General features: G+C 39.2%; 1 protein-coding gene across 3 annotated transcripts in view; it reads right to left on the minus strand.

Moving 5' to 3' along the window:
- Positions 1 to 14,888, minus strand: part of ascc3 (activating signal cointegrator 1 complex subunit 3) — a 129,936-nt gene that overhangs the window by 10,881 nt on the left and 104,167 nt on the right. For all 3 annotated transcript variants that reach the window (XM_034611351.1, XM_034611354.1, XM_034611352.1), the window contains exons 31-36: positions 11,662 to 11,799; positions 11,155 to 11,275; positions 10,894 to 11,026; positions 10,251 to 10,376; positions 4,960 to 5,071; positions 4,738 to 4,872 (exon numbers count right to left, since the gene is read on the minus strand). In XM_034611351.1, coding sequence (XP_034467242.1) covers positions 4,738 to 4,872; positions 4,960 to 5,071; positions 10,251 to 10,376; positions 10,894 to 11,026; positions 11,155 to 11,275; positions 11,662 to 11,799 — 765 coding nt within the window. The remainder of the gene's footprint in view (positions 1 to 4,737; positions 4,873 to 4,959; positions 5,072 to 10,250; positions 10,377 to 10,893; positions 11,027 to 11,154; positions 11,276 to 11,661; positions 11,800 to 14,888) is intronic.

A 14,888-nucleotide genomic window follows, 5' to 3' on the forward strand; every position in this document is an offset into this window, starting at 1 on the left:
CTATATATCTTTACGTAGACGCAATTCCAACAATTCCACACGGCCTCACACCCTCCGACTGCAACATTTACTAAGACAGAGAGGGGAGGAAGTTGGAGAGCCTGCAGGAGCTGTGAGGCAGAGAGGAATCAGAGAGAGTGGAGCTACGCAAACAAAAATAAAGGGAGGTACACACAGCTGAGACCTGCTCTTTGGGTCAGGTCCACAGTACAAGTGCTACAAAAACACATTTACAAGTTTTATAAAACTACACATTTGTGCTGGGGGTTATCACTTGTCAGCAGAACTTGGGTCGAACTTCTTTTTTGAAAAAGCAACAACCCTACCGCAGTTTGTCAGAAATTTCAAACAAGTGGTTGAGTGGTAACCCTCTTCACTTTTTAGTTTCAACGTTAGTTATCAGTTAATCGATGAAGCCATTCATCAAACAAACATGCAAAACAATTAGTTTGTGGCTTTGCTGCATTTTTCTTTGTTTAATTGTAAATTAATTAGCATTATGTTTTGGACTGTTTGCCAAAAACAAGAATTGGAACAATGTTTCGCCAGTACAAAGTACAGTTTTGGATATTTCAAGATTTATTGTCATTGCATTATCGTATCATTGTATTAGACTAAACTTAAAAAGATTAGTTTGATAAAAATGGATTAATTCTTAATTCAAATAGCTTAAATTTAAAACTATGTTTCAAGAGTTAGAAAAGTAGTATTTAAGGTTTAGGTACTTGTTAAGTTAGTTAGAATATATGGCAATTGAAATATTTATAGGTTACTTTATCGATTACAGCTTGGATCTTAATTTTCACAGTGTAACTTGGTTTAGTTCTACTCAGAGATTAGAGTTCAGAAAGACCAAAGGTCAGAAGATCAGCCTGGCTGTAAACAAGTCGACAGTTTATCTAGATTATTTTTAGCACTTAATTTGCAGGTAAAGCAGAAAGTGAGCATGCCCATAATCTCTGGAATGAAACCTCATGCAAGGGAAAGTAAATCTGCTTCCAGCCTCCAGATCCCAGCCTACATCTATGATCATTTTCAGCTACTTATTAGGTCAGATGTTGTATTGTCCCTGATGTCTGGAAAAACACAGGAAATCAGAGGCAGGGTCATGAGGGGGGCAAAAAACATATATGCCAGAGCCAGAAATACATAGATAGAGAAATGGCCACAAAAATGATAATAAGCTTTAATTAAGGCTCCAGATTTATGTAAGTCGACAGCTAGAAAGATCAACTCTTATGTTGTCTTGTCAAATTAACATATTTCTTTGATTGACGTGACAAACATTATATTAAATTAAATGGCAATTCAGTGTGATTATCATGCTTCAAGAAAACAGTGCGTGTGCACAACCACGGAGAGTAAGGGGGGGTCAAAGTTGAAGCAAGAAGGGAGGTAGTGATTTTTACCATTTGTCTCCTCTAAATAGGTTTGGCTAAATCGTGGGTTTATTTCCCACATGACTGATCATGTCATGTTTCTTGATTCATTGATGCTGCTGCTTCACAGATCTCTGTAATAGACTTGGTGAGTACATTTATTACAGTGCCACTAATCTTTACTAGTGTCATCCTTTCTGTCTGGTTTCTTCCATTCATCTGGTATGTATACAGTATCTCTATAGTGGTTTCAGCATCAGATGTCCTCTGCACAAATGGAAGAACCTGGCAAAGGGGATGACCATCACAGCCGCACTTCATCAATCAGACCTTTATGGTAGACTGGCTCAAAGCAACTTTGAGTTTAATGGTATATGAAGGCATACTGTACTTTGCTAAATAACATTTAAAAAACTCTGGGCAGAACTCTGTTTACGAGTGTTGTTGCTCATCACATGGCTTTCATCTTCACTATGGAAGCATGATGTAAGCAGCATCATGCCATGTTTTTTGGGGTTTATGCTTTTATCAGAGGCCGAGACAATGAGACTGGTGAGAATTTAAGGAGGAATGAATGCAGACAAATGCGGAGAGGTCCTTGAAGAAAACCTGATCCTGAACCTGAGACCAGCAACACTTCACATCTCAACATGAATGTGGAGCCAACAGCCTCGACAATACAGTAACTGCTTACAACTTCAATGATAAATGAGGCTTTGATGCTTAATACATTTGAAACAATGTCTAAAAATATGTCTCTACTTTTCCATCATGGATTATTAAGTACATTGATGGGAAAATTCTGTTTTATCCATTTAAATTGAGTGTGCAAACCTCTTCATACATTCTAAGGGCACTGTAAAGGGTTCGACTTCCTTCAATGACAAACTTCATTTGATGCAGTTTCATTTGACTGTTTGAAAACCGCCAACTTAGGAAGCAGGAAAGAACAGAGAGACAAAGAGAGGCTGAGTGGTAGCAGAGTAATCAGAAAGAGAAACTTGTGTGAGGAGGGGGTGGGAGGTGGTGATGTAGTGAGGCGTGGGTGTTGCTCATTAGTGGCCACGCTGCAACAATTAGGGGGAACTGGAGGAGCATGCCAGTGCTTTGTAGCTAATAGAGGGGGAGTGGACGGGGCGGTGGGGTGACTGGCCTATTGTAACGCAGCTTGTTGGGGAGGGAGGCAGCTGAGCATGGCAGGCCTTGGTCTGCTTCCAACTACATGTGTGCAAAGGAGAGTGATGTTAACTGTCTCAGAGCAGCCTCCCCTCCATATGTTAGCATCATTATTGAAGTCAGGCTGAGCACAACAAATGGACGTATCGCAAGAATACAATCTAAACACACACAACTAATGTGTCCTGTTAATCTTGTTTTTAACAGTAATGTTGTAGTTTTGGTAACAATTTAATGCACAATAAACAAAAAAAAACAGAACCAATTTTTCTTCTTCATTTTTCTCCAGACAGTAAATTATTCTCCCAATAGGGTGAGAGATGAGGCCCAATGCAAACTTTGAATTCCCACTACATGATAGCACCTCTGTGACACACACACACACCAGAAATATTGCAGTCTGACACTATGTGAAAGGTATGTAGATCATCACTCCCATGATGACAGATGATCAAGGAAAAACATGTGGCATTTATTTTATAAGTAAAAAAACTGATTGCTGCACTTTTAGCAAAAAAAACTCAATTCCAGAAAATGGGAGTTTAAAAATCAATTTGACTAAAAAGTAGATTTCTCCCACTGCAGCAACAATCATTACAGATATAGAAGCCCATTAGAGGCAATGGTGAAAAGGAGGATTTCATCACCCCCCCTCAGTGAATGTGTGAAATTACAATGTCCTGTGTTGACTCAGCCAATCAGAAGCCAGCGTGTGAATGACCTCGCAGCTGGGATGCACGGGGTCAATAGGTGAAAGGAAGATGGTGTCCGATCACACTCAAGCTCCAGAATGAGCGGAGTTAATGAAGATCAGACAAAGGTGCTAATTCGATGGCAGGGAGTAAAGCATGTGTGTATAAGAGAGCCGCGTTTCTACATGAACATTCACTGTATCCTGTATTTTCAAATACCTAAAAAGAGAAAAATGTTTCAAGGCATGTTTTCTGTCACTGATCACAGATCCTCAGAGCATTTTTTAGATGCTAATGTTCTGCTGTTACATATCTTTTCAGCCTTTTACACAAAGATCTCCAGCTGCTGAAGAGATGCAACGCGCCACAGATATGACTGTGCTACAAAATAAAAAAAAAAGAAGAAAATAAACAAAGTAAACTTTGTCAAAGTGACTACTGGTTCAAAATAATTAACACTTATTTTTTGTTTATATTTAACAAAAACAATATTTTGAATATTGCACGAAAAATAAGTGCGGTCTTATTTTTCAGTTGCATTTGCAGCTAATGTTTTTTTTGCAGAAATTAAATTGGAAAATTGTTTGTGAGCAACAGATTCATCTAATTGCTTGACCCCCACTTAGAAAACATGAACATCTGTGGCAGAAGTTTAATGAATTCTGATATTATGAGCAAAATTGGAGACACGGTGCCACCCTGACTGTGCATACAAAGGAGTTGCGTTAAAAAAAATTATAATTCAAATTATAATGGAAAGTTTACCCTTAAAGATTTAATGTACTGTAGTCACTTAGATATATTCATTATAAATAAAGGCGGAATGAGGTCTTCCATCTGATTTTTATCACTGAGCTGACATGAGAGGTTTGATTGTAGGCTTGAATGTAGATCTGTGCCTTGCATGCACCAGTAGCTTTAAACAAGGTGACAGTGACTACAGCATGAAGCAGGAGCTTGACCAGCTCCATCAATACTCTGTCCTGGCTTTGGTACAGACACAGTGGTTGACTTACTTCTGTGTCTGTCCACTGTCTCCTGAGATTGTTGACTTCAGGCCCAGTCTGCTAATTAGTGGATTAAAAATCTTAATCCCCAACAGCATCAATACAGTTTGACTTATTTGGCATCAATACAGTTAATAAAGCAATTCTAATATTCTTCTCAGACCAGCAGATACAATAAAATATGGTAAAAGTTCATTGGTTCATTCAAATGAAAGGGTAATCAGAAAATATCATAGTTATCTAAATGTACAGTATCTCAAATTGAGACATATTGTTCCCTCTCAATGCACAGTCCTGCATTTAAACAAGTGTCTCATACCTTAACTACAAACCACACGTCACAAATGCACACAACCTTTTTTCTGGCAATCTGCATTCATCACATTTCAGTGGAAAAGGACAGCTAGATAAAAAAGGTGGGTTGTTGAGAAGATGGATGTGGTACGCAGTAACAGTAGATGTATATTGTATATTGAACCTCACCGTCAGAACGGAGAGCAGCTCGTGGATGGGCATCTCAGCCTTCAGCCGCTCTTTAAACATGCGGATGGTCTGATGCCTCAGGTAGTAATAGGAGGCAATGCGTCCATAAGTCAGTGGCACAATGGTCCGATCGTCCTGAGGCATAAACAGACACAAAGGTTAGACAAACAATAACTTGGTAAACTTGTTCACCTACAAACTTTATTAAAAATGACTTCACACCTCATGTATCTCCATGCAGTAAGAGCACTCCAGGTCCCGCAGGCTCTTCTCCACCAGGCTGGACAGGTATTTGTTAACGGACTCGTGGCCTATGTCTTCAAGGCTGTAGTAACTAAAACAACACAACACATCGAGTGATTACAAAAAAGTGACTTTATGTGAAAAAACTGGAACTATGTGAAATAGTTAACTGAACTATTTGTTCAGTTAAAGTGAGAAAGAGTGTTGTTCTACACACCAGGGTGGCTTTGTCCACCATAACCTTTAGACTGGGGGTCTCAAGAGAGAAACATACCCTGCTAACCACGTTATAATGATTTGGTTGATCAGTGTGTACTGTAGGTTGAATTTCACCTTAAATCACTACTCCACTGACTGTGTTTAGTTGTTAAGTGTTAAGCATGGAAACATCATAAACTCTTAGAGACCAGATAGAGACCTTAAGGCATGATCACACTGCCATCTGAAACTAAACATGTTTTTACAAAATGAGTACATTTCGGTTTTACCAAATATGTATAAATTATTCTGTTGGAGCAGAACATGATGGTGTGGCAATCAACCATTTTACATCAACTGAACCGTCCATGAATCTGCTCAGTGGAGGTAAAAGACAGTTTGTAGACATATGACACAACAGAACAAATATATCTCCAGAGTAATCTCACAGTCTGGTTAGCAACCAATGGACTAAAGCGACTGTATTCCTGACTGAACCATTAACCTGGTATATTAGTTCACCAACTAGCCCTGAGAGGTCTCACTACGCTTCTATTGCCACTTTTGAAAGCATAACAAATAAACCATTTTCCACTATAACCATGGGTTGATGCCCAATTTGAAAAAAATAGACTAGGTTAGCTGAGATAGAAAACAGGACACATGTATGTACGTACTTGTAATACTGAAAATATGACAATGGACAATGTTACTTACCCCACACAGGAGGTTATATTTTCGTTAGCATTTGCTAGTTAGCAGAATTACACAAAAACTACTGAACTAATTATTTTGATTTGTACAATGAGATAAGCCACAATGGGTTTGTCCTCAACTGCTGAGGGAACTAAGAAATGGCAAAATTACTAAGTTAAGATATGTACAGCCCACTGCAGACAACCCCCAGACTATATATTGTTACAAACACAAGGATATGATTTCTTTATGTTCCAAGTGGGATAAAACATGGTGGGTTATGCAACACTGATGATGGAACGTTTGGGCCTGATGGAAAACCCAGATAAGAATGGGAGAGTAAAATGGCACTGCTGTAGAATGGGTTAGAAACCTGTACACACTGTTGTGCTACAGAAGGAAAACTCCCGCTGAAAGAAAAATGGCCAGCCCCTGCCAGCAAATGACTCCCAGGTTAGACTGTTATTACCTGATATAAGACAACCAGTGGCCAAAATGGGTTCCATGCTCAGCTCTGCTAAATAAGAGTTACCATATGAGGCTCAGCAGACACGTAATCAAAGACAATCTTCATTAGCTCATAATGCCAATATTTGTGCATGATGTGTGCAAGTCAAATACAAGAGCGACATAAACCAGACACAGATTCATTAGAGCTGGAGGAAACAGATGCTAGAAATCCTAAAGTTTTTTTTGCAAAGGTTAAATGAAATGTGTAACATTTTTATGTTAGTAATGTAAAATATGCCTTTCCAAATTTGGAGAAGTGTTAATCACTGGTGGTGCAGCTTGAGTGCCGAGTGGTTGTTCTCTCATGTCAGTTTATGTCCTCGTTTGATGCTTTCATTTGAATTATATTCCTCATGGGCTACCCAACAGAAATTGGTCACAGATTGTCTGAAGTAGACATTTTTAACAGCTTAAACGTAAACTGCATTGATGTGAGACTTTGTTTTAGATGATGAAAACTAGGATGAAAAGCAAATAATTAATCAAAAAATAAAACAGATCTTGAATCTGTGTCTATGTAATAATTGCAGAAATCTCTGTCTGTGTCTTGCATAGAGATTCATTTATTCTTATCGGCTTCACACTTGGCATGTGTGTTGTTAAGGGTCCAAGGAAGTCCAGTGTCAAATTTGGTGCGACTGGGGATACTGAACCCATTTCCTTGTTGATCTTGCACTGCAATATACCCTAATTTGTGAACAAGACTTCGATATACTTAAACTCCTTTACTTGGGGCAACAACTTGCTGCCAGCTGGAGTGTGCATTTAAAAAAATTGTGGGTGCTTACTCATCCCGACTGCTTCCCATTCAGCTGTAAACCATCCCAGTGTGCCATGGGGCTCACAGGCTGATGGAGCCAGCAGAACCACATCATGCCCAAACAGCAGAGGTGTAGTCCTGAGGCCATTGTACTTGACACTCTGAAAACACCAGCTGCACTGCAACCATAAAAAAAAGTAGAACAAACTGAATTGGTAACAACGCACCACCCCAGAGGACTACATACACCAACTCACGCTACAGTTATACAATAACCAAATGGCTTGTAGCAGCAGCAGCTCTGTATTCCTGCAACATGCCACAAGACCACCTCAGGGACATGATCATAATAATTCTTCCAAGTCCACTAAACACATGCAGACTGGATTTGTAACCCTCCAGCATCCTTGTTAGAGTTCAGAGTAAAGACCTGGCCCACTGTTCCACCGCCTTGACATAATCCACATTGGTCCTTTGTCGCGCTTAAGGTTTCCTATATTATTTTGCCAAGTTTGAATGACTGTAAATGTTATATTCTGACAACAGGGAAGGAATTAAATATTTTAATTAGATTGGTACTCAGTAGACCCCATGCATCCACCAATCCCTTAAATTCATTCATGATGCATCAAATTATGCACACACAAAGATATCAGTTCCTTATTTAATTTTTTTTTAGATCCATTAATTATTCCCTGATAAAATGGGGAAAGTGCTGAAAAACGTCACTATCTCACAATGTTAAAGAAAGTGATAAAACATTGATTCATGCCTGATTCAGATCCACACCCAGATTTAATGGGTTCTTCCCTGACCCATACCACGTCCTGTGATAATCTGTTAAATTGTGAAATCATCTTTTCGCACTGGACTTCTGTGGTTCTATGACTCAAAGATCAAAAGAATAAACACAAACTAAATGAAAACAAAACAAAAACCATACCTGAGCGGAGCTTATAGTTTTAGAAAAAAGAAAGAGGGAAAAAAGGACTTATAGTAATGATGAATACTAATGAATAAGACAACATGTGGAGGAAGAATACTAGATGGAAGTCGTTTTTACAGTTATCTGCATAATGCATGCAAACCAGGGCCCACTGAAAAATTACCAACTTCTCATGTTACATTAACACAAATGTCTTCATGATCATCATCATACGACATTATTAACTGTGCCGTTAGCAGCAGGGAGGAGGAATCATGCGCCGAAAGCGGCAGTCGACAGGTGACGGCCATATTTATTGTGTGTTTAATGTGAAGTATTTCTTGAATTCCCATTGCTCCACATGTTAACAGCACACAGCTCTAAGCACTGAATGTGTTTATTACTGAACACATTTCACAGGTCTTTACTGGTGTCTGGGCCTGTCTGATTAAGTTATGGCCATTAGCATCATCACCATTAGGCTCCTGATGGCACAGGGAGTCGGTCTGCAGATGTTTATGATACCCATGGGAGCCTGTGGGCGTGTTTGTGCGCACCTGCGTGTGTGTGCTGTGTTTGAATCAAAGCCTGAACGCACTGATACATTAGCTGTTCACATATAAAACACAGCTGCATGGAGATAACAGTGTCAGGGGATCGGTGCATAAGGCTGCATCATCGGTGGCATCTAATATCATTCCATGTATCATGAAACTGAATATACACCTGTCATACTGGAACACCAACTGGTAAAATTTAATAGAAAGCCTTTGAACTTAGAGCAAGTAATGAAAATAACACTCCTGTTTACAATCTGTGGTTGTCAATTTCGTTACACCCAATCATATTGTTTCTTTGTGTCTAAATCTGTCAACTTTCATTAAAGAACCTACTGTCCCTGACACAGTTACTATGGCTAAAAAGTATTCGATGGAAATGGTATAAATCAGCAAAACAAATCTGAGTTGTGATTAGTCATTAGATTTAGCTAGTTATCCAAGTTACAAAGAAAGAAGAAATGATTGATAAGAGATATGTGTTTACAATCCATATCCTTTGCCGACTGGGAACCAGAATTGACCATCGGAACCCAATCTATGAAAATATGATTTAATTAATGAATAATGAAATGTAATCATTGCCAACTTGGACGGTGACTGTATGAAGAGCTATGCAGACGTGGCAACTGCCTGGTGAGACTCAGACTAAATGTTTTCTTTTGCCTTGTGCTTAGAAGTGGTGAATTTAGTGCTAACAGCAAATTAAATCAATGTTGTTAGCATAGTTAGCAATCATGAGCTCACAGGGACAGCTTAGATTGTTTACTGTATTAAGAGAGCTACATATAAATCTGACAGTTCAATAAAGTTTTGCTTGGTGGAAAAAATATTGTTCAACAGCTGAATATTCCTATTGAACAGTCTAATCTGATTCAATTGATAAAAGCTAAGGAGGGGTGATGAATACCCCTCATTTACACCACATGATGATGAATGATTGGTTAGTCTAAAGAAGCTGAACATTGTGTCTCTAATCTTATTGGCTGCAAAAGTTGATAAATCACTACAATAAATGACATCATTTTCTGACTTTATAGCTACATCTTGATTACATCATTCCTGAAATATGATCATCAATGATTTCTGATCTATGTAAGCTTTGAGTCGTGTCAATAGACCTAAAGGAGGCAGAGACACCTGGCTTTTTTTTTTTTATTATCCTAACATAATTTTCTGATTCCATTTGGAATCATTTTCTGTTTAATAAAAGCTTTGTAAAGCTTTTTGGAAAGGGGAATCAATGGTATTCGGCAGGTTAAAACCAGGATTTTTGACGAAGACTAAATCCTTGACATGGTTTTGCTGAATTGTTTAGACTTTGTATATTGGCCCAGCTTGAATCCACATGATCAATATGTGGGTTCACATAGCTGTATTGGTATAATCCTCCTGCCAGGCCTCAGGCAGGGCCTGATAGGTAAATGTGGGCTGACAGCCGTGCAAATACCAACAGGCTGGAATGTTCTGGACTGGTCTCCGTCTACACAGCAGATGTTTGACTAAAGAACACGGCACTCCTCCGACCAGGTTGTGAGCGTAGGCTAAGAATGTGTGCATATGTTTGCTTTAACTTTTGATCTGCATGAGCGGCTGCTGTTGAGGTGTGATGACTTTTCCTAACCTGGGATTCATCACCAGCCGTCTGAAGAAGTATGTCCAGGTGATATAGTCCATTGCATCCTGTTTGGATGAGATGGTTCCTGCAGCGATCTCAGCATTCAGATGGTCTGACAGCACGCTGAGGAGGCTGGGGATCAAACAGACAAGCACAGGCAGAAAAGCTCTGATTTATAACTGAATAGATTCTGATTGTTCAACTAGCACTGAATAATTTGTCATGACATGAGTAAAGGAATTCTCATTTCTAGTACAGAAACGCGGTTGAGTCTTGTGTGTGAAACTGAGCTCACATTTAGAATGTGTGTTAGATGGATGTAGAACAGCTGGGATTCATCATGAACCATAGAGGGTTGTTGGTATTTGATGAATACTATCTTACTTACAAAGACAGTATATACATGTATATTACAATAGCTGTAAAAGCAGAGGTCGACTGATAGAATAACTCAGGCTGTGAATATGACTTCATCCCAGGACTTCCTCATATAAACAATTTATTTGAGGTAAAAGTCGAGCCTGACACAAGAGGTCTGTAAACCCCAGACCCGAGGTTCACAATGGGCTGCCCAATGCTGCGTAAAAGGCATCTGGGCTTTGACATAACACACAATGATGTTAGAAGTTAACAAGAAAAAGACTGTTACCTGGACTCCACAGGGAACGGCTCGTAGAGGAACTTCTTGTAGAAATCCTTCTTGATGTCATGGACGAGAATTACCGCTTTTCCCTGATCATCAAACTGAGGCCGACCTGCTCGGCCCATCATCTGCAGAACATCTACAAACATGGAAATGAATCCAAAATTAAGTTCATTACACAATTATAATGTCAACTTCTATCATGTTATAATAGATCAAAACAAACTGTACTGAACGTGAAAATACTGAAGGGACAGGACTGTGTACCTGTGATGGGGTAGTCCACGTAGCGTTTGGTTTTGCCATCAAAGTATTCAGTTCCCTTGACGACCACCAGGTGAGCGGGGAAGTTCACCCCCCAAGCCAGAGTACTGGTGGCAATCAAAACCTGGAATAAGAGAGGAACACTTACTACACTGTAACACAATTCAAATTAAATGACTCATCTGAGTAAAGTGTAAAGGTAAACATGAGAATATGGGTAAACTGAGAATGTACATACAGTGTATAAATTATATCAATCTCAGTCTCATTGTTTGCATGATGGATGATTAAGTGGTTTAAGAAATATAGAGGGTATTAATACTGTAATATCTTGTCTTGCCTACCAGCCCAAAAAGTAATTAGTATTAAGGAAGGAGAGGTAAGAGCGTTTCACCAACAACCAGTACAACACTAATCATCAGTAAAATTAATCAAATTGCACAACACTTAGGTCCTCTGTGTAAAGGGCACGTCAAGCTGTCAGCTGTGTTGTACATGGTGAAGACCTACCTGGATCTTACAGTTGACAAACAGCTCCTCCACAGTCTTGCGGTCTCTCTCATGCAGGCCTGCGTGGTGCATGCCGATCCCAAAAGCCAGCGTCAGTTTCAGGTTGGAATCTCTAACTGTGGCGATGATGTCCTCTATCTACAGACAAACCAGAGCACAGACAATGTCAGATCAATGACAGACACAAATCCAATTACAAACTGACAGGGAGGCCTCATATACAATGACACGACCTGGAAGTTGACCTGCCGAACCACGACAATATAACACAGAAAACTATAAATACATCAAGACTGGTCCCTGGTTTCATTCGCAGGAAGATGAAAAAGCTGGAGGCGAAGGCGATTGAAAAGGTGATGTTACTTAGAGGCAAATCATCTTATCAGCTTCTCACTTGTCATGTGTATTGTTAAGGGTCCAGCTTCACTCTGACCAAAGGTAAGAAAACCCCTACCAGCACCGTGAAGACCTTATGTTTGCTTTATCCACACAATAAACTGTGAAACCAAAGTTACTGTATGTGCTGGATTATTTCTTGGCTGGAAAAGTTCCTGAAGTCTTTTGCTGGTTGCTGCCTGAAAGTGATGAAGGTTATGACAATACTCCAAAACCTCATCATAAAAAATAAAAAATTGATTTCTGTTCTGCTAAAGGTTCCTAGTTGTTTTGCCCTGACATATGCAGATAGATGTGTTATATTAAGAGTCATAAACAACTGGAAATACCCCACTGTGGTAGTTTGCCTCTGTCAACATGCCTTTTTTCTACATTCATGACGTTACAGTGACCTTCGACTACTCAAATCTAATAAGTTCATCTGTGAGTCTAAGTGAACATAAGTACCAAATTTGAAAGGATTCTCTTGTCACTTTCTTAAAATAATGCATTCACAAGGCAAACATATGCTTTGCGAGGTCAAGTGGCCTTGATGTTCGACCTCCAAATTCTAATCAGGTCATCCCTAGTCCAAGTGAATGTTTGTGCCAGATGCAATGATATGAAATCGATTTTCCTGATATATCACATTCACAAGAATATGAGGTCCCCTTAAACTTTGACCCTAGACAACCAAAATCTAATCAGCTCTGCTTTGAGTCCAACTGAACATTTGTACAAAATTTTAAGAAATTCTCTCAAGGCGTTCCCGATATATCATGTTCACAAGAATAGTATGGATGGAAGGATGGAAGGACGGAAGGAAGGACATCCCAAAAACATAACTATGAACAACAGCTCCATAGTGACGGTTACTCAGTTGCAGACATGTAGCTGATATGCATGGTTCGCCACTGGTTCCAGTAGGACTGGGACATCTTGTCTTGTTCTAAACAGATCTAATGTCTTCAAGCCAACATAAACATGTTCCTGTTTGTAAGGGGAAAAAAACAGTGTAGCCTGAGGTTTGCCAGAGTAAACAGAACGAGTCAGTAGAGCTGCGGGACTAAAGAGACAGACACAATAATTGGCTTCATCCTTATTACTTGTATTACAAAACATACATGATAAAAATGTACCGTGTGCCTGTGCAGAAGTAATGAATATCATACACACAGGACACAAAATAATCAATAAAATCTGTATTCAATTACATTTTTTCAGTTATTTTTATAAGCTTTCAATCACTCTTTTCAAAAAATATCCTATGAGATCAAGTAAGTGGTTGGAATGAGAAAGTGAAAATCCAGCCCTGAGAGAAGGAGGCGGGGGATTCAGGCAGCGGCAGAGGGAAGAAAGAGCTGTCAGGTCAGAGAGGGGATTCGGGCCAGTGGGTGACCCCCGATGAGAGTTAAGCAGCTATCACCAGAAGCCTGTCAGTCAAACAGCAGGGAGCTGAGCTGCTACACAGGCCAGCGCAGAGAAGCAGCAGGCAGCAGCATATATCAGCAGAACACACACAGAGGCAGAGGGCTGTGCACACACATAGAGAAACCAGGCCTATGTTATAAGACGGTACATATTTGCATTGAGTATCTGCAGGGAAAGCAAATTCAGTGTATTATTTTAAAACTGGAAGATCTTTTAATGAATATAATGTATCCAGGTATATTTATGCTTAATAGAGAAGGTAAAGAATGACATTATTGTCAGAAAGTGAATTATCCACCAGCTTTTGGCTATTTCTGCTATGGAGTAATTTCCTCTATAGAAGATCAGCCCTCCCCCTTTATGCAGCTATAAAACAATGGCCCAGTATTGAATATCAGTATCATGCTGTAATTAGCATTGTTTAACCTCAAACGCGATCCTCTTATCAAATGTGTACAGGAATTAATTTTGTACATAAATTGTGTATAGACTTATTTCTAGTACAGATTCAGTTTCCAGCTGTGTATGTATTGTGGAGGTGTACATACATTTAGCGGTGCGTCTGTGCTGTTCACTGCTTGACTAATATGGAAACAGTTCATCCTCTGGAAAGCATGAATGTGCTAAGTACATTTTGTTTTAACCAGGCCATTAGATTTTGATATTTGTTAAGTACCAGTGGTGAAGCTGAGAGTCATGGTGGAGATAAATGAAATGTCATGAGAATCATCCTCTGGGGACATTGACAAACACTGGATTATAAGGAAATCTGGTAAATGTTTTTTTTTCTTTCAATAAACTGACCAACCACATTGCACAATAATGTGTTCATTTGGACTAAGGTTCTAAGTCCATCAGTATGAGTGCATCCTATGTTGCAGGTTCTTTCTAATGGTTAATGTACATTAACATTATCTGTTTCCTTTGCCACACATCAGAGCAGATTCAAACTTACACAGTTAAAACCTGCTTAACTCACAAGCTTTACACCACTAGGACCCTTATGAGTCTTAACAGCTGGTGGCAGATGTTGTGTATAAGGTAAATTAAATGATTGGCATCATGTCGCTCCTCCAGTCTATTGAGATTGTGTTGTTGTTTAGAAGTTAAGTGTTTACACTGCTGCCAAACTAATGGCTGAATCTTGGCAATAATAAATAACCAAATGTAGAATACGTTAGATGCTATATGACTAAATCCTTGAAAGGTGCTCAGTTACCTTTATGACCATGTGTCTGACATAGTCTAGACTACAAATCCTGATTGACCTTTATCTCTTTTGATGTAAGAAGTAAAAAAATTAACAATGATAATAATATTGATACACTTCATAAGTGAACCTGCAGGAGCCACTGGCTACCATCATGTATGTTAATATTTCCACCATGTGCACCAGTTCTCTTCACTTACAACTGTGTGAA

Source organism: Hippoglossus hippoglossus, chromosome 16 (assembly GCF_009819705.1).
Source record: "Hippoglossus hippoglossus isolate fHipHip1 chromosome 16, fHipHip1.pri, whole genome shotgun sequence".
NCBI lineage: Eukaryota > Metazoa > Chordata > Actinopteri > Pleuronectiformes > Pleuronectidae > Hippoglossus > Hippoglossus hippoglossus.